Raw genomic sequence first — 23,001 nt, 5'->3', positions numbered from 1 at the left:
CTACATGAACGGTCTTCCAACCCATTTTGCCCTCTACTGACTTGGATCCCTCGGCTCCGAACAACCACACAAAATCTGAATCACTGGTACTATTACCTGACACGCTGAAATGGCAGAAAACCTCTCACACAGCGCAAACAGCGTCCGCTACACAGCAGACATCTCCCTCATCAAACACACGCTCGGCGTTCAATCACTCTGTGCGTTCAGGCAAGGTATTACGATCGGGGAGGAAGAGGAGAAGGGAAAGGGCTGGTGGGAAGAGTTATGGAGAAGTTTTATCGTTCATCACAGGGGAGGCGTGGCGTCGCCTTGAACATGGACAGAGACTAAAGACGCTATGATCTGCCTGCAAAAATGGCCTCGGGGGGAAAGGGATCCATCAATTCAGCCTGTCCCTGACACTCCCCGGAGAAAACGATAGACTGGAAGTAACACAGGGAGGGAATAATGCAATCCATCGCAGTGCGAGTAAATAAAAGACGTGACGTATCATGAAACATGGCCATTTACGCTTCGAGTATGAAGCTCGGGGGTTTCTGATTCAGTCACCACATTATTATACTTCATTTTAAGGCCTCCATAAAACCACATGGACGTGTAAGACACAGTCAGATAAGATTTACTTTTGTTAATCCCACACAAGAGGAGAAATTTAAATTGACATTAGTAGTGTCATTAAATGAACGACGGGTGGAAACTACTGTAGACGTTACTATAATATTTCATTAAATGAGATTAACTTTCTGATTTCTGCTCACACTCTCTCCCATGTTGTGTGTCAGTGTTGTGTAGAGTAATTTATTCATTAACCTGGACACAGAAAAGCAGCAGGAAACTCATCAAAGTGTTCATCAGTTAAGAAACAATCCATTCCTCTTTTTTAATGATGTTTTTGTTGACAACTGACTCACCGACTCAGTGTGGCTGGCGGCGATGTTTACAACGCGACGGAGAGTTCTGATTGAAACCGCTAAACGGCCTACTCAGTAAACAATTCACCTTCAGTGTATAAATGAGTAATCGTTCCTGACGGCCTGTTCTCACGCTAACAATACAAGGAAAAGGGGAAATTATTCAACAGCCCTTCTAATGATATGAACTATCTCCTAAGTCACTCTCTCAACTATTCAGTGCTTGTCAGGACTTCCTACATCTGCAGATTCCCAGGAGACGTGGAAACGTGTCGTTTCAAGGGGATTTTGGGGGGCATGGAGGAACCAAATTGACCCCCACACAATATCAAAGCTTTTGGCAGCAAGCTCGTGGCACGAGGCCTCTTCTCTCTCTAGAAATAAAGAGGTTTCAACAAAGATTGTTGCTACTAAATATGATAATTGTAGTCACTCTCAGGTCAGGGGTTTCAGGCAACAATGTTATCCCTGTACAAAGACCCCTCCTATCCCCCCTGGCTCTGTTAGCTCTGCACAAAAAATATGGCAATTAAGTTCTTGAATCTTGAATAGCCTGTGCTGTTGTGGTGCCCTTGGTTACACTATAAAGCAAATTGTACATTTTAACTTGTATTACTTGTATTATAAGTGTTTTTTGTTGTTGTTTTTTTATATCTTTGCACACAGCCAGTCTAGATAGTTCTTCCTATTAAGTCTTTAAGTTAAGCTAAGCTAAGCTAAGCTAAGCTAAGCTAACTGGCCTCAACGAATTCTGTGTTTCCATGACAGTACGGTTGGGTTTTTGGTACAGTTTAGAATGGTAAAGTCCTGGGTCAGGCTTGCTTTTCTTTTTCTTTCTTTTTTAAAAAAACACTTTATTTGTAAATTTTCCAATTATCATATATAACAATCGTATTTACTGTTTCACAAAAAGGCTTGCTTTTCGACTGAGAACAGTACCTTTACTTGGTAGACTGGGTGTGGGCTGTGCACTTAGCGTGACGTGGTACCGGTGCGACGACAATGAACGACAACATTGAACGTGACACAGTGGACGACAATGGACGACATCCAGCTTTTGTTTCCTGCTCAGTTTGAGACTGTTAGTCTCAACAAGACGTCAAGCTTTGCATTAGAAAAGACTGCGGGTGTTGAAGAAACTCTACTCTGGTACCCCAAGGGAAAGGAACAGTTGGAACCAGTTATTTTGGTACTATTCCTAATGGAAACGCAAAAAAATACATCAAGTACTGTACCAAACCGAAATGTTCTACTCGGTGAAAACACGGCTACACAGACAGAGAGACAGTGGACTCAACTCAAGTGAAATTTACTTCAGTAGTTAATTATTTCCATTAAATAATAAACAGTAATGAAAACAACAAAGCAGCTGCCTGTTGGGCATAAACATGAAGTGATATACACATCAAAAGCAGAGTTGGCAGCACTCGTGGCTACGATCTGGACCCAATTACCTGGCGATCTTGTCACTGCATGACATTGTGAGTAACCGCTCTCCTTGCAGAACGCCATCCCAGGTCTGGATGGTGTTGCTGGACCTCACAGGGATCGTACCTTCCCCCGACTCGATTTTGGTCCTCAGCTGGCCCCGTGCTTTCCGGTTCGGATGTCTGTCTCCTTGGTCTGAGCGAGACACGGGACGGGAAAAAGAAAAGAGAAATAAGAAAGACGTTAACATAACAACACAATTCCCTATTACTCAACTGTCTGTTATGTTACAGCACAGGGTACCGCTGTGTAAACATGCAAATATATTCAAAAAATCTTCTCTATTTAAGAAAACAGAGATTATAAGAAAAGAGACAAAGAAAAAAAATCTTCCACAAAAACATAACCTAATATTTCTTAGAATGTTATCAACGTTTTCTGCTGTTTCACTAGCACACACCGTCTATTTAGCGACTAATTGAATGTGGCTGTTGTCTATTCAGTGTGCGGCGTGTAACGGAAAACACTTTGACAAGACTAAGAGGGAGGTTAATCAGACAGACAGATTGGGTTGGCTGGGCAGGAGAAAGACTGATAGGGACAGACAGAGAATGACAAAAAGCTCTAATTACTGGGGCCTCGTTCAAATGTGTCTGTAATGTGGATTTGGACACTGGAGTAAAATTATAATTGAATGAAACCAAGCAGAAGAGGGAAAACCTACAAATATAATCAAATCAAATAAGCCGCCGTCGAAAACCGCATTATGGACTATAATGAGACCAAATTAAAAACACGCTGCAGCATAAGAAACAAATGAAGCCGGTGTCTGGCAGCGCGTGGACGGACCTTCCACTCCGGCCTCGTGTGGCGAGAAGATCCTGGCGTCTCCGCAGGGCGAGGTGCTGATGTAGAGGTGGAACTGAACATTGTCCTTTAACCTGTAGCCTCCCTTGTCACAGTGCATGAATATCGACTTCTGGTGTTCGTCCTTAATGTTGCTACAAAGACAAAAAAATTAAAGAAGGGCCAATTCAAGCCAAGGCTGACAAACACATCTAAACCTAAACTGGCATAAAATACTGTTATGGACATGCCATTAATTAAATTAGATACAGTAAACAGCAGTGTAAATACACTACATGGACAAAAGTATTTGGCCACACCTGTTAAGTACTGAATTCAGGTGTTTCAGTCAGGCTTTGGACTCGGAGTCTTATCTCCAATGAAGGACAATCTTAACGCTTCAGCATAACTAGACATTTTGGACAATGCTATGCATCCAACTTTGTGGAAACAGTTTGAGGAAAACTCTTTTTCTATCCCAACAGGAGGATAAAGAAATGGTTTGACTTTGAGTTTGTTGTGAAACAAATTCATTCCCGATTTCCGCTTATTTGCACATCCAGGCAACTGATCATTCTGTCGTTTTCCCTTTTCAATAAATGTCGATGTTTCCTTTCCCTATTTGTAAATGGTTACTGGGAAACCGTTGGCCGTCAAGTACACGGACCCTCAACCCCATTGAGCACCTTTGGGATGAACTGGAACAGAGATTTCGAGCCAGATCTTCTCCTTCTAACATCAGTGCCTGACCTCATGAACGCTCTACAGAATGTTCTCCGAGAACAATGGAATATATAGCTGCAAAAAGGTTGGTGTAATGGAATACTTTTGTCCATATAATGTTGATGATTTGATTAATACAATTAACCTCCGAACACAACATAACAAAACAGGCGTGATGCTGCACTGTGCTTATAGAAAACACACTCTATACTGTTGACTGACCTGAGGAAGAACTCCAGCTGAGTGTAGAGGTATCTGATGAGCGAGCGTCGGGCGATTATCTCGGCATGGCAGTCGTTGAGTGCCAGGCCACGGTCACTCATGTACTCACCATTGATGCATTTGGTTCCCGTGGAGACACAAATGACCTGTGCTTCCTTCACATCGGTCCCTGTTGAGTCCGAGACACAGGGCAACGACGCACTCGTCAATGGACGCAAAGTTTCCAAGCCTGTGCAAGACTACATTTTTGACCTTGAGAGGTTGGGACTGCGATAACTTGCTTCCCTCATCTGCACAAGTCACTGGTGTTAACATTGCTGCTGAAATATAACAGCGGAGAAGGCACAATGCATTGTGCTATCACCATTATTATTATTATTAGGTAAGTGCAATGATTATTACAAGATGTACTGACACTGAAGGGAAGAAAACAATGATGCAACATATTATTTTCATACTCGAAAAACTACTTAAACTGTGAGACGTACGTCGTATAGACGTTAGACACATTTATCCTGCTCATTAATGCATGTAAATGTACTCTATTTACTGAGAGTCCCTCTGGTGCTGACTCACACACAGAAATATTGTCATTTCATCCCGTTATCTAAGTAATGACTTTTTTTTTTATAAACCTTTCATACACACAATGCAAATCAAACAATAGAGGATTAAAATCATAGATATACACCAGGAGGTTTTGGAGCTATTCATAACCATTACTACGTTTAATAGTTTGGCTCTTTATTAAATATATTTTTGGTAAGACCAAAACAAATACCTGTTAGTTAAAGGTTAGTTATAGTCATTAAAGCCATCATATGTTTTAATGTAAAAAAGTGCTGGAAAGAACAAAGATAAACAGGTAAGGGTCAAATAAGAACAAATAGTAAACCATTTACATGTAAATGTAATTTAATCACAAATGACAGGACTGCACGTGTTCTACACATTACTATGCTATGTTCACTATGGTGTAAACTATATATATGTATATATATACATATATGTATGTATATATATATATATATATATATATATATATATATATATATATATATATATACATATATATATATATACATATATATATATATATATATATATATATATAGATTACTAAGAAGAGGTTACTAGACTTAACACAACCCAACTCAGACATTGACTGCCAGTGTAAACGCATTCCCACCCCATTTCTTCCCTTGAAGTCTACCTGTTGTCATGACGACCCCTGCTAGGACTTTCCGCCGCGCATGTGGGGAGGTGAAGTTGTCTGTCAACTCACTGAACTTATCCACAACCAGGCGAGAGACGGCATCAGCCAGAACCTGGAATCACATACACACACAGACACACACGCACGCACGCAACAGCAACACACACACACACACACACACGTACCACGTGGCCACACAAACACAAGCCTGCGTCAGATATGTCGGCTTACAAAGCTCGTCTGATGTTATCCGCCCCTAGAGCACCATGTACCTGTCACAGTGTTCACATTCGGTTCCAAAACAAGAGTCAGACAGTTAAAAACAGCAACAATTGAAACTGGGTTTACCCCCTGAGGTACACCTAACTGTCTGTCAATGCAACGCCGTTTGAGTTTGACAGTTAGGATTTACCATCTGCCTCGTGAAAGCAATTAACACAGAGAAAAAAAAGAAAAGTTTTCCTCCCATAATTTAGTGGAAACTCTTGGGGAACCTATAAAGACTGAACTGCACACGACTTTTGTTCTCGGACAGCCAGTTCTTATTGGTGGCTTTTTATCCACTGCTAATGTAATGGAAAACGATGATAACCAAGAGGAGAGATGACGGCTGGATGACCACAAATTAAAGAGATTAGTCCAGTATTACTTCCCTGCTACTTCTGAGTCACCCACTCGTAGCCAGATCATTTGACTTTGGAAGTACAAGGTCGCCGATGTGGTAGAAACTGATGTAAAACTCAACGCTTTCTCCACATTGGAGAAAACAAATGTGTAATAAATGTTAGTGTTAGGAGGAGAACTTATTGTCCTCTTTGCATGATTAGACATTGCCCACTGTTACACAACTTAAAGAGGGAGTGAGTAACTTTTAAACATAAACAAAGCTCTACATGACTCTCCCAGTGTTTCTTAGTATGGTGGCGTTTGTTTTGGTGTGTCTGTGGAGACAAAAGGGACAATGGATGGTGTATTGGGTTGACTCACTGTTCACCTCTGACAGTCACCACTACAGAGGCATAGTAGTCTCACACACGTCTGTCACTCGTGCTGGTGGTGTACTTCAGTCAAAGTATGGCCGACGACTCCTGCAAGCTCTGTATTCTGAATTTTGCCAACATGTATAAAAGGTAACAGCTTACCTGTGGTAGGTGGAGCTGTAATCCCTCTCTGGGTATGGGTTGCCGGGATGGTGTCTGGTCTAGCTGCATGTTGAAGAGAGCTGAAAGAGCGGCTTGTGCTGCCCGGGCTTTAGCCAGCTTCTTGTTGCGCCCTGAACCTTCAAACGTCTGTGCATCCACCGTTACTGACATTACAAAATTCTTGGCATGACTCTCCCCGCTCTCTGAGATAAAGTCATATTTGAGGCCTGGCCTGAGCTCATTGAGGATCATGACTGGATTTTTGCCACTGGAGGGCGAACTGAATGCCGATGGAGGGGGCAATGGGGCCTGGACAAGGGTGCTGCCAGGTGGTGTGGGCAGTGGGTACTCCCCTAGCGAGTTTAAGGAGCTGCTACCATTGGAGCCTAGATAGAAGGATTCTTCTGGTGCAGCCGGTGTCTCAAAGCCGTTGAAGAGCATGTCTGGGAAATCGGCCTGGTCAGATGTGAAATCTGTGTTCACCGTCAGTGTTCGACCCATGGCCAGGTGAGCCTCGGAAGCATTGGGGAACTGGACAAAAGAACGCAGTGCCTTCTCAGCTGCATTCAGTTTCGCCTTCTTCTTTGTTGGGCCCATGCCCTCAAACATCTGTCCATTGACCTCCACAGTCATGACAAAAACTGGTGCATGGACTGGTCCTGTTTGAGACAGCAGTTTGTACTGCAGACCTGGTTTGATTTCATTCAGCTGCATCAGAGCATTCTTGGGCAGAACTGGCCCAGGAGTTTTCTTGCGCTTCTTGGCCCGAAACTTGGAGTGTGTGTGTCCATTGTTTCCCTCTTCTAGGGGGCGTTTTCGGCTGCTCAGGCCGCTTCCATTGGGGAGCTGTTCAGCCACTCCCTGCCCATCTTTGCAGGACACGTTGTCCAGGTTTCGGTTTTCCTTTACGTCGGTGCTGCTTGAACCTGCGGTGCCCAGAAAGAGTAACTTACAACGCCTTCGTTGCAGGATCTTGTAAATGCAAAATTTATAGATTCCTTTATCACTCTTTGGAACTGAACCAATGATTTGTGTTCCTTTATCAAAGCAAGAGGAATTTGGCTTTTACTTTACTTGAACATCCTTACCTACTGTCTACTGATATAACTAGAAATAGTAGCACATCATCAATCAGCAATGTATTGCTCCTATAAACAGAAGGTGACTATGCCTTGTCCAACATTTGAAGCATGGTTGAGAATTTCTTTAGTAAAATGGTTTGTAAATTTGAAATGAAAGAGTTAATAGAGCTTAAGAATTAAAGATGTCATTATGAAAGATTGTTATTCTAAAGTTGAGGAAGGGCAAAGTGGAGGATTTATATTTTTCAAGTAACAGCTATGGTACAATTTTCAGGTTGCAAAGTTGTGGGACTCAAACATAAATACACGTACAGTAAATTTTTAGTGTGCATGCACCGAGAGACAGATCGAGAGAGAAAGAGAGAGGGAGAAAGAGAGAGAGCACTTTTCCTTTTTCCACCCACAATTTCTAATCTCTTGAGTGCCTATGAAGAAATTGGGTATGTTTCACTTTAAGATCTGAAATATACAGTACAGGGGAACACATATCACCGAATCCAGTTAGCAAAGTGGATGGAATATTGGCAAAAATTTTCATTTATAACATCCTTCAGCAAAGGCTTGATAGGTTACTCCTTGCGGTACTCAGGAGAAAGAGAGGCCGCAGTGTGCATGAGTGGGATTGTAGGTTGGGTTGAGGGAGTGCAGGGGAGGAGTGCAGGGGAAGGAGCTGAGGACCAGGCAAACAGGAGAACACATCAAAGAAGCAGAAGGAGGAGAGTCCACCTACTGCAGGATCCTAAAGGCTTGACTGGTGACACGGTGGGAGCCTACAATGCTGTTTGGGCCATGTTTTTTTTTTCTTTCTTTTTCATTTTGAAAAGAATGACTGTCACATTTAAAATGAGGAAAGTCTGAACTCGAGAACTGTTTTCTAATGAGGTGCCATTCATAAGACCCTGTGCCTCTGAGATCCTCACAAGGAGCTTGTCAGAGAACACAGTGTTTCAAGTTGCAATCTGTACCGACATGCTGTTACCATCTGCATACTACAACTGACATGTCTTAAGGCAAAGAAAGAAAAGAAAAAAGGAACAACAAATAAAAAATAAAGAACTCTTTCGAACAGAACACAAGATGCATATTCGTCAGTTCATGAGCTCTGAAAACATGCAGTTTTTAGTGTGTTAATAATGCACTCTGCAGACTGGCATGGAGTTTTGCAAATAAACACGACGACAAGGGGGAAAAGACGGGCGGCGGAACTGTGCACAAAGTGGAGGAAGAGCTATCACCTATCACAGCGATGGAGTTTGCGGATTGGTTGAAGACACAATCTCAACAAAAGGCTGTATATCACCACAGGTGCTACAGCATTAGCTGACTAATGATGGACAATGGACTTGGTCGAAAGTTAACGACCTGGAAAGGATTCTAAAATAATCCATTTTAAATGTACAGCATGTGGCTGATGACATTTCTCTGCAAATGTGAAAAAAAAAAAGTAGAATATTTAGCTACTGTATAAAGTTAGGGATTTTAAATAAATGTAACAGATAACACACTTGAATACATATTTTCAGCTAATGGTCACCGTGGCATCAATTACCAATTAGCCACCAATTAAAAAGATAACTAAAAACTCTTGCATGCTCCACAAACAAAACACAGTAAATGGCACAAAAAAAAAGATTCCAAATTTCTTCATCATAATAATAACAATTGTATCGTATGATGACTTTCTCCAAGATTTCTGAGGACAAAAGCTTAAAAGCAAGAGCCAAGACAATGCAGAGAATTATAGCACACACACACATGCAGTTGTGGTCAATAATTGTGTATAACACTTGTGTAATAAGCATAGAAAAAACAAAGTTTGAATCCTTTGGAGATGAAAATCTGTGTAGGGGGCTTTTGCGAGAACCAAATACAGACAGAAAAGTCTTTAATCACAACTTTACTTAAAGTGTAACTTCTTTATTGGGCTTTTGATTTCGGTGTGATTCAAGTGATTAAATAACTTCAAGAGCTACTGAGGTTGTCACATGAAAGCTAGGAATTCTTTAATGTTTCCCTCTGGTGCTCCCCTCGGTATTAGTGAGCTTGGACTGCGTTAAATCTTCAAGTGCATCTTTTGACTGCCAGGAACAACAAAGACTTTGTTTCGCGAACTTTGCTCATTTGACACAGCACATAACAACATGCCACCCCTCGGAGCACGAACAACCGGGTATGACACTATAATGAGAAACCTTTGATACGAATCGCAGGTTGGCGCTCTGCGAGGATGACAGCTACCTTTGAACGCTAGTTCAAAATAGTTAAGGTGAAGGGAAAACACATTCTGTCGTGTCTTCCTCCGCCTTCTGAGGCTCGCGTACTGAGTTCAAACCCGGGAAAAAAAAGTCTGATTAAAGTTCAATATGCTGAATTGGAGAGGAGTTTTTCTACGGAGGAAGGTGGAGCTTGAGGGAATCTATGTATCTCAGATGTAATGACTAGTTCTTACCTCAAAGAAGAAGTGTTGTGTATTTGTGTTCTCATGAGGACGGATGCTCGTTTACATTCTGCCTAAGTGAGATTAGAATTGACAGCACAGAGTTTGTGTGCGGCTTTTTTCTCAACAATCAGGATTCAGTTTGGTCACTTTTGTGCTGTATCTAATAAAGTGTAAGACAGGCACTGGACTAATGTGTACACAAGTGTTTACACGTCAGAGAAAGGACAGGACACACAAGGCAAGACGTGCAGGTGAACTAAATAGAGAGGAGGATAACAAAAGTACAGGCAGATATTAAAAGTACCCAGTAGATACTGCGAGGTCAGGAGGACGGACAGACAAACAAATGAGAGGGGAAAAAAAAAAATCCACTCACTCATATTCTCCTCCTCATCCACATCCATGGTGACGGGTTTGTTCGGACCTGAGAGCAGCCGTGCCCCCGCTGCACCTGTGTATCAGAGGACAGAGAGGTTGACTGCTTCAGTGACACACACACACATGAACTCATTCCAACATCCCATAGACCTTGAGTGGTTAGAGTGACAATAAATTTCTCACTTGATGCTCCGGCACACACACACACACACACACAAAGTTACCTGCACACAGTGCACTGTGTTAGTAGCATGTGATGAAGGCATATAAATATTCAGGGAGTGAGAAATATCAAGGTGAGAGGAGGCCAGGGTTGACAGGCCTTAATAGCAGGAGCAGTCTATTGTGACTTTAATATCCCTCCGATTAGACCTCATTTCCCACTGCCTGCTGTGAGATATACAGCCAGGGACACGGCTAAGTCTCTCCACTGTCAAACACATCTTCATACCACTTATCACGAGGTGCGCAAGGTGTGATTAAAGCTCCATTAGGCAATATCTCTCACACTAACATTGAATTAAATGATTTTCTGCAATCTGTGTTGTTCGTTAATCCTGATGACCATCAACTATTTTTTTCGGTGGGGAAAAAGTTTTCAGTTTGCTCTATTTGGCCTTTTCAGGTGGTTGAATCCAAAAATCTTGTCCAGATATATACCCATGATTCATCTATAATCCAGCTATGATTATCAGTTAGCCGTGTCTGTCTGCTCTTGGTGCCGTGTACTCCCCAACATCCATTTTTCAGGGCTTGTCACTCAAAATCGATGCCTGCTGCTGAAAACAAGAATCACAGAGGAACAACACCATAGCGTTGTATCCCGTACACAAAATAATCACCGAGATGAAGGATACTGAATGTTCTGTAGCGCAGAGAGGAATTTATTTCATGCAACTCAACTGTCTACAGATATGTTCTTTTCCTGTAAACAGAGGTCGCCACAGCGGATGGTTTGATTAAGCAGAGAACCCTCCCATTTATCCGAGCTTGGGAGCGGCACAAGGAGCACACTACATGCGGTACCTTGCTCAGGGGTACCCCAGTCCTTGACCCGGTGGAGTCTCAAACCGGCAACCCTTCAGTCACAAGCCAAGTTGCCTGATGCAGGAGCAACCAGAGGTCTGGAGAGTTCGATTTATGCTGAATGCACCAGACGGTGTGTTGCACAGAACCATGTGAGGCGGCATAATTGGGAAGAACACTTGACATGCAGCTGGATGAAGCATCACTTGTTCTCTGTCTGCCGTGGTTCCCGAAGACAGTTGAGAGAGAAAAGCAAAAACATCTTTCTTAAGAAAAGCCTCAAGTGCTCTTCTTCTGAACAAATACTGTCCAATTCTGTCCATAGGCTGTGTATAAAAAAACTGAGGTAATGTTCTGGTTTGAAAGGTGAAGCCCAGGAAGTGGCTGCAAAACACAGCTCAGCTTGTGTTGAAGTCTATGGGAAAATTATCTTCTACTTCTCGCTTGATTTATAACGTCCGTGAACATTTTGGCGGGGAGTTAATGGCCTCAATTACCAGCTTCAGGTCTTATTCAACAGCATGTGATGTTGATTTTGTAAATTATGTTCTCATTTCGAGGAAAACGGACGATAAAGCACGGCACATATGAGTGGACCGCTGCGTGATTAACTGCCTGTGCCGTCCAATAGCTGCTGCCTGGTGGCAGGTGACATCTGTTCATTTTTGCTTTCAAACGCCGACAAGGCAGCAGTCAAATCGCAAAATGTCAACAGGGGTTCATTTTGCAACCACACGACTATGTTGATTTGGTGTTGAAAGTGCTTTATATGCTGTTGTCATATCCAAGACATGATTGTAGATGCCAGCAGTTTCTCCCTCATGATGTTCGGAGCCTTGTTAGAAGGGATTCTAGCTAACAAACAACCTGTTGCCAGGCAACATGAGAAGTCTCAGTCAATGATTTTATTTATTTGTATTATTTTATACAATATACAATCATTTATAGCTATTTCAAAGGTAGGAAAATTCAAAATTCCACTTTTACGTGCAATAACTTCAATTTCTATAAAGTTCAAGTCAATGAGTGATCGTTTGAATAACCGTTGATTTCAATTTTGACCCAAAAAACCTATATAATTAATAAAATAATAAAATTACAAGAGAACTCTTTGAAATATTACCCCCTGGCTCACACTACTACTAATTACAGGCACGTTTACACTGCATGACGCCTCGTTAGTCTCCACACCACAAACACATGAAAGTCACATCATGATAAAACATATTGCCAAGAGCAGGGCAAATGAGTTCATATTAAAACAGACAAACAGAAGAGAGAGAGAAAGAGGGAGATAGAGCAAAAAAAAAGGTAAAAAGAGAAGCACATGGCACATAGAGATAAAGAGAAAGCGAGAGAGAGAGATAGTGTGATGATACAGAACAGATTGCACTGATTCCACTCTCTCCCTTTCTCTCTCTCTCTCTCTCTCTCTCTCGACCCGCCTTCCATCAGTGCCCCCATTCCTCAGCCAGACACTTTCTTAAGCTAAACTAAATGGGCTAATTAATCTGGGCTAATGGTGGGTGACAGCAAATATGCTAGCACAATTATCATCCTATTAAAGATTCATATTCCAACCCATAATTGAAGATGAAAAGGTGGGGTGAAGGGAGGATGGGTGGGAGGAGGTCCAACAAACTGTAAGACGAGAATAATCGTTCTCAGGTAGCAGGAGCCAGGAGCCAGGAGGCAGGAGCCAGGTGCCCCTGCCCCCGGACCAGACACTCAAATCACAGCTACACACACAAGGCGAGTTACTTACAAGCTGTTAACTCTGCAGTGCATGATACAGCAGGATATAAAGGCCTGTACTTTTACTTACCTTTAACTGTTGAGAAATATTATAAAAATTTGCAGTCACTAAAACCCTATTAGGACAGGCTTAGTTTTACATGAGGAGGTGGGGGTAAAGTAATTATTACCAGAGCTACCTCAGTGTTTTTAGTCTCATTTCAATGTGCTGCGTCAGTAATCATTACTGGACGATGGACGAATTTAGAGCGTCCAATTTACAATACTCCCAGTTCATAAAAGCTATTAAGCTATTTTTGCTTCTTCTTGACCAGCACAACTCTAAAAAAAGGTGACAAATGAGAATAATATAAATCTTGTCTAATAGTTTATAAAATGAACTGTCTGAAGTACAAAATGCAGCATTTATTTTTCTTTGATATGATCCACTGCCCATTTTTCTCCTATGTATTATTTTAAGACATGACATATGGTGATTTTAAATATTTACAAGTGCTTTGCTAAAATGATGTGAACCAAAGAAACTTGTGACTTATGTGACCTATGGTGCGCAAATACTTGGTGGTAGTAGGGTTTTCATGAACTGACTGGCAGGTGTGAGACATTTTGCAATAAGAGCATGTACACTGTGTAAGATAGATCCGATAAAATTGCACAAGAAATCAACATAAATCAAAAATAAATTCTTAATGAAAGTGATTCAGTCTTTATATTTTTCTTTAATGATGTGGAAGACACACACACAGCGAAGGCAAGTCAGACTCCTTATTAAATTTTGGTATTGACAATTTTGGACGACTCACAAGTAACGCAGAGGATTTAAAGCGAGCGAAAAGAATGAGCAGTGAGGGCTGCCGTCTCTTCCTCCACATGCAGAAAAGATACTGCGTCATCAAGTTGTGAGACGGCTTGGTTCCAGGTAATTTTGAGTGGACGCCAAGGGAGGCAGGGAGAAGAGAAAGATGAGAAATAAGATGAAAAACCTCAAATTCAATCTGGCACGGTTAGAGGGACTGAGGGGAAATAAGGTGGTTTTGATTTGTCTCTCATCCCTCGCTTGCGCTGTGACAGAGCGATAGAGCATCGCCACTGTGGAGGGAGCACCAGCAGCGGGGCTGACTGACGAGAAGAGGTGGGATTGGGGGGTGGCGGGTGGAGTGGAGTGAGAGATGAAAAAGGTAAAGGTGAGGGAAGAATAGAGAAAGGGGGAGATAGAAAATGCAATCCTATTCCAGGTAAAAGAGAATCATTATCTCCCCTAAAACAGAAGGCGATGGAAGGGTCTGCCCTTGGCAAGCTGTCGGGATCAAACCGTCTGAAACAGAGTGCCTATCACGGCTGTAGTGTAGGAACTCAAATTTTCCATCAAAAGGATTTCAGACTCCAAGACTCAAATAATTAATCAAATAAATAATCGTACTTGCATTAACCTGAAAAGAAAAGCATCAAAATATCCCTGTTACAAACGCAATGCTATGAGCTTGAATCCAAACTTGAAAGGTAACCTGTCACGATCATGGGACACAAAGATAAAAACAATATTTGAGTTGAATAATTCAATAACAAGTTAGTCCAGACTAAAATCTAGCTCGGGCAGGCTAACATACCTGGATAATGCGATTCATAGTCTGATTACTCCTGCATGTATACGCTTAGTCAGACTCGGCGTTCAGCATGTGCACGAATATTTCCTCCCTGGTCTTTGACCCGGAAGACGAAAGAGACGACATATAAACTGCAGTACTGTTGCCGGAAACACCGCTTGGTGTTTGTTTTTCTGTGGCGTTAAGGTCAACGGGAAACTGATTCAATACACACTAGCTTATAGAGAGAGAGATACAGCGCCACCTACGGAGGTTGTCAGACGTACGCGGCCAATAAAACTGTCTTAGTCAGACTACGGCCTTAGCTTGATTAAACTGCACATGTAAACCCACTGAATGTTGAAATACAGTAGCACACAATTTCACTTGCAACTTGCATCTTTTCTATAGTGGGTTATATTTAGCCCGTCTGGAACAAATAGTAAACGTAAAAAAACAACAACGTGAAGATCTTTGATCAGAATTTACAAATAAAACACTGGAACACTTGTTTGTACTTTCCTTTAACCCACTCTGATGCGCTCTATGAGATGGCGGTTGCTTTATTACCTGGTTGGGAATAGCTATTACATCACTGGGAATTCACTTACAATCCTCTCGTAATCCAAGTGCCTGGTCTCTGTGGTATTACGGGGTTATTTAGGGTGTTCACTGTGCTTTACTCCTGATGTTATACTTGTGCAGAACCTGATCTACTTGACCTTTGACTGCAAATTATAAGAGACAGCTCGTTCAGTGCCTGGGACATGGATCTGCCCATAGCAGTTTGTTTTTTTCAGAGTGTACCTCAGCTCTGGATATCTGGATATCGAGGGCCCCTTATTTACTCTCTTGAATTTCTTTAGACTCTCTCTGTGTTGTCTCTGTTGTCTATTTTATTTGGTGGCCTGTCAGCCTTTGTTTGCTGCAACATTTGATCCTTCCTGTCCATGTCTCAGGGCTGTACATTGTTTGTATGTTCTCATGATTACACTTCACTTATATTATATTGTTTGCAATGTTATTATTGCACAGTATACCGTCATTACTCACAATGACTTTCTTCTCTTTACAAGCAAACTCAGGCCAATTTCTTCTGTGAGCAGAACTAGTTTCCAGTTTTGTCATACCATGAGGATTTATATCACATTTCACAGCTCATGCGAGTTTGAGGAGCAACAGTAAGCTCTGCACCTTGTTCTGTGTGATTTCACCGCGGCAATAAACTCCAAATGATGTAGAAGGTGACATGGCAGTTGTATTTAGTATCACAGATGACATGGCATTGCCCACTGATGGAATGATGGCTTCTAACGAGACGAGAGCCTCTGACAAGGTCTGACTGTAAACTTAGACCTCACATGACAACAGAAAAAAACCCCAAAAAAAGCTTGTCTCTTTCACACTATTACACAGACATGTGGCGAAGCACTTTGCCTTTGAAAGCACTGATCTCTGCTCTTACCTTGGTCTTTAACTGTTCACTCAGGCTTTTGCGGCTTCAGTTATCAAAAACAAACCAGGGGGGTTAAGCAAAGGTTGCAGATGCACTGTCAACATCAAACGGTAGATTGTATTTTTACCATTTCAAATAGGTTTAAAGTCATCTTTAAAAGAATAAACTTGCATCTGCTCCCCTTTTTTTTTAAGTGGATGAAATGACTTACTTATTTAAGCTGTTCAGTGAGGGCTTCTTGCCTTCCATCATTTTTCAGTCTGCAGCATTGGCAGAAAGCGTCGCAGGCATCGCTTAGGCCCAGTGAGCCAGTGAGGAAATGTACTACTGTCACCCAGACCACATTAACAGCATATTAGAAGACAAAGGCACTCCCCAACCCCAAACCCTCACAAACTTTCATCAGCCTGACATGCTGCTGTGTTGACAGGACCAAGATGGGCTCTAAAAACAACCCCCGCTTAGCTCCTGTCACCAGAAGAGAGCAAAAAAGAAAAGAAATAATGCACCGTTGCACAAATTCTACCACGTTCATACTCGTGATCTAAATGTTGCTCTCAGTGCTGCTGAAGGAAGCCAAGGCAAAAAAAAAAATCCCCACTAACAATCTACAAAACTCTTACCTTAATGATTTTCTAACCATTTCTTTGTAGGGTTTTTTCCAGAACAGTGTACCGCCTGCATGCACAGTAATTGATGGGTTTGAGTCTAAATAGTTTACTCTGGAGAAAAGCAAGAGATAAAAGTGCTGCTCTCACAGATTATTATGATACAACGACAGACCAACACCAAAATCCAGTATAAATAGACTGATTCTAAAGTTTGTGGTAGTTCTGCTCACAGTTACTGGGTTCACCAATCTTTCCCACAACGCTCATTTACTATTTAATATCAGCAAAGTTGAAGAATAAGGCATTATGTATGAAAAACCAATGAAGCCGTGAAGAGGAATCTCCTGAAAAATAAGCTTTCTCTATAATATGTGGTATTTTAGTTACCAGACAAAGGTTGTCAGATGAACAGCTAAATCAATCTAGCACTGACTGAGCTCCTACTATGACAGAATAATGATTTTAAAATTCATATTCAATCACCAGTTCAATCTAGTCCTTTAACTGCAACGGAACTTCATCTGCTGCGTTCGCACTTACAGAGTTAAACTGTGGAGTGTCCTTGAACAGACTATCTATTCTAATATTAATATATTCATATTATCTTTTAAGGATTTATTTAGTCTTTAAATGATATAGAGTGTACATCTTTATATACATAGAGAAAAATGTTAGCAAACTTTAAAGTTCATCTTAGTGTGATATATTTTATATTTCTTTTATTTAACATTCACAGATATGGATGATGGAGTTCAATTAAACGTAACCGTACCACATTGCACTACTGCGGTGAACTTGTAAGAGTTGTTTATTTATTTATTTATGCTATGACCCATTTATTAAAGCTGCTGCATCGACGGCTTAAACTATCGTGACTTATATGTTGAGAACTTTTCAAACAACTGTATGCAAAGGTAGACTGTTGAGTGAACAACAACAGACGATGCCAAGTTTGAGTCATCATCACATCCACAGCATCAAATCATCCTCGGTCCTTTGCAGCAGACGACGTGCATGGCCGACGGTGTGTTTAACTGAGCGCCTCGGTCTGACAGGCTCTCTGGGGTGGTGTGGTGGTTTGCAGTACAATGCCAGGACTTGCTGGGTAATGGACCAACACGGAGACTCAGCTGGGGGATAAGAGGGGGGGAATGGGCACTGCCTCTGTACACCCACTGTCACTTGAGGCCCCGAAGCACAGCTCATAGTGTGTGATTTACATTATCCAAAAATGTCTTACACTAAAAAACCTAAAAAAAAGTGTCTAAAATAAATGAATAACGATGGATTTATATCAAAACTTAAACAAAAACAGATATGAGCCTCCACGTTAGGCTTGCTGGAGCCAATCCCAGGTGATTTAGGGTGAAAGGTGGGGACAGGTTGCCGGGGAAACGCAAGAAAAACAAGACAAAAATGCAAAAACACGAGTCTCAAGGAAATCGGGAATAAATGACACTCACCTCACCACATAGAGCCTGATCAAAATATTTTACACTTAATTAAGTTCACACCATTATTGCACTTTGTCTTGGCTGCAGCATTTTCAGCTATAATATCTGCAAATAAGCTACTTCTACTTGTACAGAAAACAGGAATATGTCTGATCTCAGAGATATTTCTGTTTGCGAGCACGTAAAAAACCCACTGCACTTAAAATCAAGAGTTAAGCTCAATTTTGACTGTTTATTTATATTTATATTTATATATATATGTGTGTGTATATATGTATATATATATATATATATATATATACTATATATATATATGTATACATATATATGTGTATATATACATATATATGTACCATAAAACACAAGTATTCAAAATAAGAGGTACAATCACAGACCCTTGAGGAACCCCAATGTCAATCCATCTATCAATCAAATATACACAGTCAAATACACTATAACATTTCCCTCCTACTGAAAAACCTGTTCTGTAGTTGAGATACAAACCAAAAAAGACAGTGTCTATGACAGAGTTAAAATCTCCAAAGCCATTTTCAGACAACTCAAACACTTTTCACATCCCATAAGGATAACGGTCTTTGTATTAAAGACCTAAGTCAAAAACAAATGTAAATACGTAATTAGGTGCATTTTGTGGTTAAAAAAAGGTAGTCATTCTGAACCTGTTTAGGAAATCTGGCAGCAAAGTCTTTAGTCTAATTTCTTTACTTAGTTCTTTCTCAAAAATGACTGAGAAGCAGCAAAAGTCATGTGAGAAGGAGGAAATCACATGACTTTGCCGTCAAGAATGTTGGAAAAACAATATGAAAAAACTCTCGCCACATCACCGAAAATATTCAACATTATGTCAATTGTTAAAAATAACATGGACATTTAAAAAAAACTTATTGTTACATTTATATGGATAAAACGTTTGGCTGAACACATATTATGCAAACTAAATGAAAAAAAACCAACATATTACACAAATAAATGAAAAATAAAATCTCAGTGAGAAACTGAGGTGCAGATGTAGGGAAGTGTGGAAAGAGGAGAGCGAGAGAGAGTGTGTGTGTGTGTTTTTTTATTGTGGTCTAGACTTTCATATCTGACAGGCGGTTGTTTATCATCATGGACCACTGATGGTGAGAGAAGGGAAAGGTTGAGGAAGCAGGGGCAGAGAGTATCAATATGAATTTTTTATTTGATGGGTTTTATGGGAGATTGCAGAGTCAAGGTTCATCGTAGAGTGAGCGGCGAGAGAGTGAGAGGCCAAGTCGTAAAAGGCGAGATAATGGTGTCCCTGCATGAGAAGAATACATATGGACACCTTTATGTGCAGCGCACAATGCATAATACATACTCTGTGTGCGTCTAGGTGTGTGCAAAACACCGCAAATCAGCATCCCAAAAAGACAACGCCTCAATATTTGACCTTTCCCGAAGCGGACAACTCAAATGGCACTCGCTATATTATTGTTCACCTTTTCTTACTTTTTTTCATTGTTAACAGAACAATCCGTCCATACCACTGTGATATTAACAATATATGACTATATCCCTGATGTGTAAATGACTATTAATACACAGATATAAAAGAAATAGCCCATTTGATGTCACAGAACCAGACACAGAGCGTATTGCAGACAACACAGTTGCGCATCGGCGTAATGTGACGGTTCACACCGTTTCCGAAAGCTGAGAAATTGCACGTCAAAGTCAACATGTGGTTATTATGGTAATTTAATACACACACTGTTGCAGGAAGCCAGAGAATCAGAATCTTTGTCACCAGAGAGGAGGAGGGGGAAAAGAGCCTGTACATAGTTTCCAAACAAATGTTATTTTAAATATGTTTTATACTGTTCAAATGTCAAATTTAACATGCAAAATCTGATGTCAAAACTACAGTGTTTTTTAATTATTTGTTATTTAAAATTGTTAATACACTATTTTAACATGCAGCAAATTGTAAATAACTGCCAGATAGTTATTTTTATTAAGTTATTCTGGATAAATGGGCAAAAGCACTTAGTTACAGGACATTTTTTGGCCCTTTTCTGGTTAAAATTAGCAAAAAAAGAAAAGAAAAAAAGTCCAGACACACATTTTGAGGCTTAGGTGTTTAAGGATTAAAATAAGCTAAAATATCTCCTCCTTTCTGTTATGAGCCATTTCTGTCTGCAGTGCATCGTGTACTGTTGCTGCGGTGCAGGGAAAGACAAAAACGTCACATGTGTTCTTTCACTGACAGAAGACACACGAGTCAGGCGAGCGAAGATAAGCAGAATTAAAGCACGACGTTACGAAATCATGGAGATGCTGATCTGACTGCAGTGCAGCCGACTGTTACCGCTGTAGTTACTGGTAGGAGAAATACAAAAAAAGAAGGAAAGGGTGAAAATGAAGGCGCATGGAGAATCCCTAGTTTGCGTCGGAACTTATGGGGTAATGATTTTAACGAGATGGAAAGATGTGTGTATCGCAAAGACTGCGTCAGCCCTGCACTCTAACAAACTTGCACGTACAGTATCACACCCTCGTTTCTCTCACTCATACACAACCTCACACACATAATACACTGCTTAACACATTTATTAGACAACCACCCAGAGCCACAGCTGCCCTAGATTAACAGCACTGGTAATTATCAAATAATATAATTTGAATACGCCAGTAGCACGTAGAAGTTCTTTAGCCGAAATTATATTCTTAATGCTAAAATATAATTATTATTGTTGTTATCCATGAATTTTCAAATTAACTGCGTAAAAAAAAACACACCGAAAAAAATTATTATCATTTCTTAATTAAGATGTCAAATTATAGTTATTTACTTGCATTCCTGAACAGAAATATTAATTTTAGTGGTTGAATGTCACGCTTGATTAATTTCTGAGAGGCCGAGTGAGACGGTGAATTCAGTTTGCTATTTTTGCCAAATAAATTATAACAATAACTTTTTTTTAGTTTTAAACAAGTTTTAAAAGTTTCTTATGACAGCTGCTCTAACACTCTTTTTACTTCCTCGACCTATTTCACTGAAATGCAAACACAGACGCAGGCAAACGTCTCAGGCTGACTTTAGTGTGTGCTCATAAATCAACAGCGTGAGTGGCTGTGATTCCCTCCAGCACCGGCAGAGCCAGGGTGGGGTGTGAGGTGTGCGGTGTGTGAAAACGGGCAGTGGAAAGGACTGACATTGGCGGGCTGGAGAGCAGGCTGCAGCTGCATGGCTGCCCTCCCTCCCTGTGTCCATCAAAGCCACAACAAGTCACTGCTTTGACCCCCGGGCAGCGGTAACACCACCACAAAGCATTGATACTTAAATGTGGACATTTACACAGACACTAGGACACACACACACATTCTGTTAGTATACAGGAAGCTTTTTTTAACTACACTATGAAATGATACATGTCTGCATTCAATTCCATGTTAGTCCGTAAGTTAGAACTTTAGTGACCTTTTTTGCATTCATTTGATTCCCATTTGATTCGGGCCACACGGTTGGTGTAGTGGTTAGCACTCTTGCCTTTGTAGCAAGAAGACCTGGGTTTGAGACCCAGTTGGAAAAGGGGTCTTCCTGCATAGAGTTTTACATGTTCTCCCCGTGTGAGCATGAGTTTTCTCTATATATTTATTGTAAATACAATTTAATAAATATGTGACACAAAATTGCAATTAATCCCAAAGAACTACTCAACTTCTGCAATTTGGCAGCCCTAGATTCTACAAATATCTATGTTTTCTATGTGTCTTAATATGACTGTGCAGTACCACACTTGGGCAAACCATGTTTTTATTTAAAATCCAATGTAGACTTAATAGACTTAATGGATTTTTTCAGAATGTTTTGATCAATGAGAATGTCAGAACAAAGAAAACAAAACATAATACACAGTGGTAGCCATTCATATATCCGTATATAGAAATGATTGGTGCAAAATTGTTGTAGAAGTGCAATAGGTGTGTAATAGGAGGACTGCAGTGTTTTCAAGAACCAAAGCTGGACTAAAGAGAGAAGAAACCGAGTCAACAAGACTTATCGTCTAAAAATGAGGATTGGAGAGATGAGGGGGAGGAGGAGATGAGAAGAAAAAAAAACAGTGTGCAGCAAGAAAAGGGAAAGGAACTGGACATAGACAAATGGCCATGGGAAATGGCCGGTGCAGGAGAGCCTGCCTATGAGACAACCCTCTCAGCAGCAGCACTAACACAGACTGATAGACCCAACGGGCAAAGCGACCACTCGCAATCCATTCAACTCCTGTCTTATTTTCCCTTATTCTGACCAAAAAAAAAAAAAGCATTTCAAGCCCTATCAACCCTAACTTACCAGAATGTGTATTAGACCAGAGTTAAGTGACTGCCATCAATAACCTGCAGCAAGGCTGCACAATTGATCAAGAAAATAATTAAAATCGCAATATGAAAAAGTGCAACGTCCAAATCCGAAGAAACTGCAAATATTTGATGAAGTGCGGAGCCGAGGGAATTAAAAGGACTAAATATCTTCACCGTTTAGATGAGAAGTTGTGTCGCTCTTATCTGGAGGATTACCATGATTAAAAAAAAAAGTATTACATCTAATTTGAAATAAAACAAATGCTAGGAGAGATAAGTAAATATTTTGGATGATCCGAAGTCTACGCAAGTAACTAGACCAGAATGTTGTAAAAGCCTCATGTGTGCAGGAAGTGTCCTTAAACAGATAAACCACTAGGT

General features: G+C 40.8%; 1 protein-coding gene across 4 annotated transcripts in view; it reads right to left on the bottom strand.

The window, feature by feature from the left end:
• adarb1b (adenosine deaminase RNA specific B1b) overlaps positions 1-23,001 on the bottom strand; it is a 121,074-nt gene that overhangs the window by 8,532 nt on the left and 89,541 nt on the right. For all 4 annotated transcript variants that reach the window (XM_044019678.1, XM_044019677.1, XM_044019679.1 and 1 more), the window contains 6 exons: positions 10,390-10,464; positions 6,492-7,417; positions 5,347-5,461; positions 4,134-4,302; positions 3,192-3,343; positions 2,369-2,537 (listed from right to left, as the gene is read on the bottom strand). In XM_044019678.1, coding sequence (XP_043875613.1) covers positions 2,369-2,537; positions 3,192-3,343; positions 4,134-4,302; positions 5,347-5,461; positions 6,492-7,417; positions 10,390-10,417 — 1,559 coding nt within the window. In that variant the 5' untranslated portion in view covers positions 10,418-10,464. The remainder of the gene's footprint in view (positions 1-2,368; positions 2,538-3,191; positions 3,344-4,133; positions 4,303-5,346; positions 5,462-6,491; positions 7,418-10,389; positions 10,465-23,001) is intronic.

This window comes from Solea senegalensis, linkage group LG2 (genome assembly GCF_019176455.1).
Source record: "Solea senegalensis isolate Sse05_10M linkage group LG2, IFAPA_SoseM_1, whole genome shotgun sequence".
NCBI lineage: Eukaryota > Metazoa > Chordata > Actinopteri > Pleuronectiformes > Soleidae > Solea > Solea senegalensis.
This window is presented reverse-complemented; position numbering and strand designations above follow the sequence as displayed.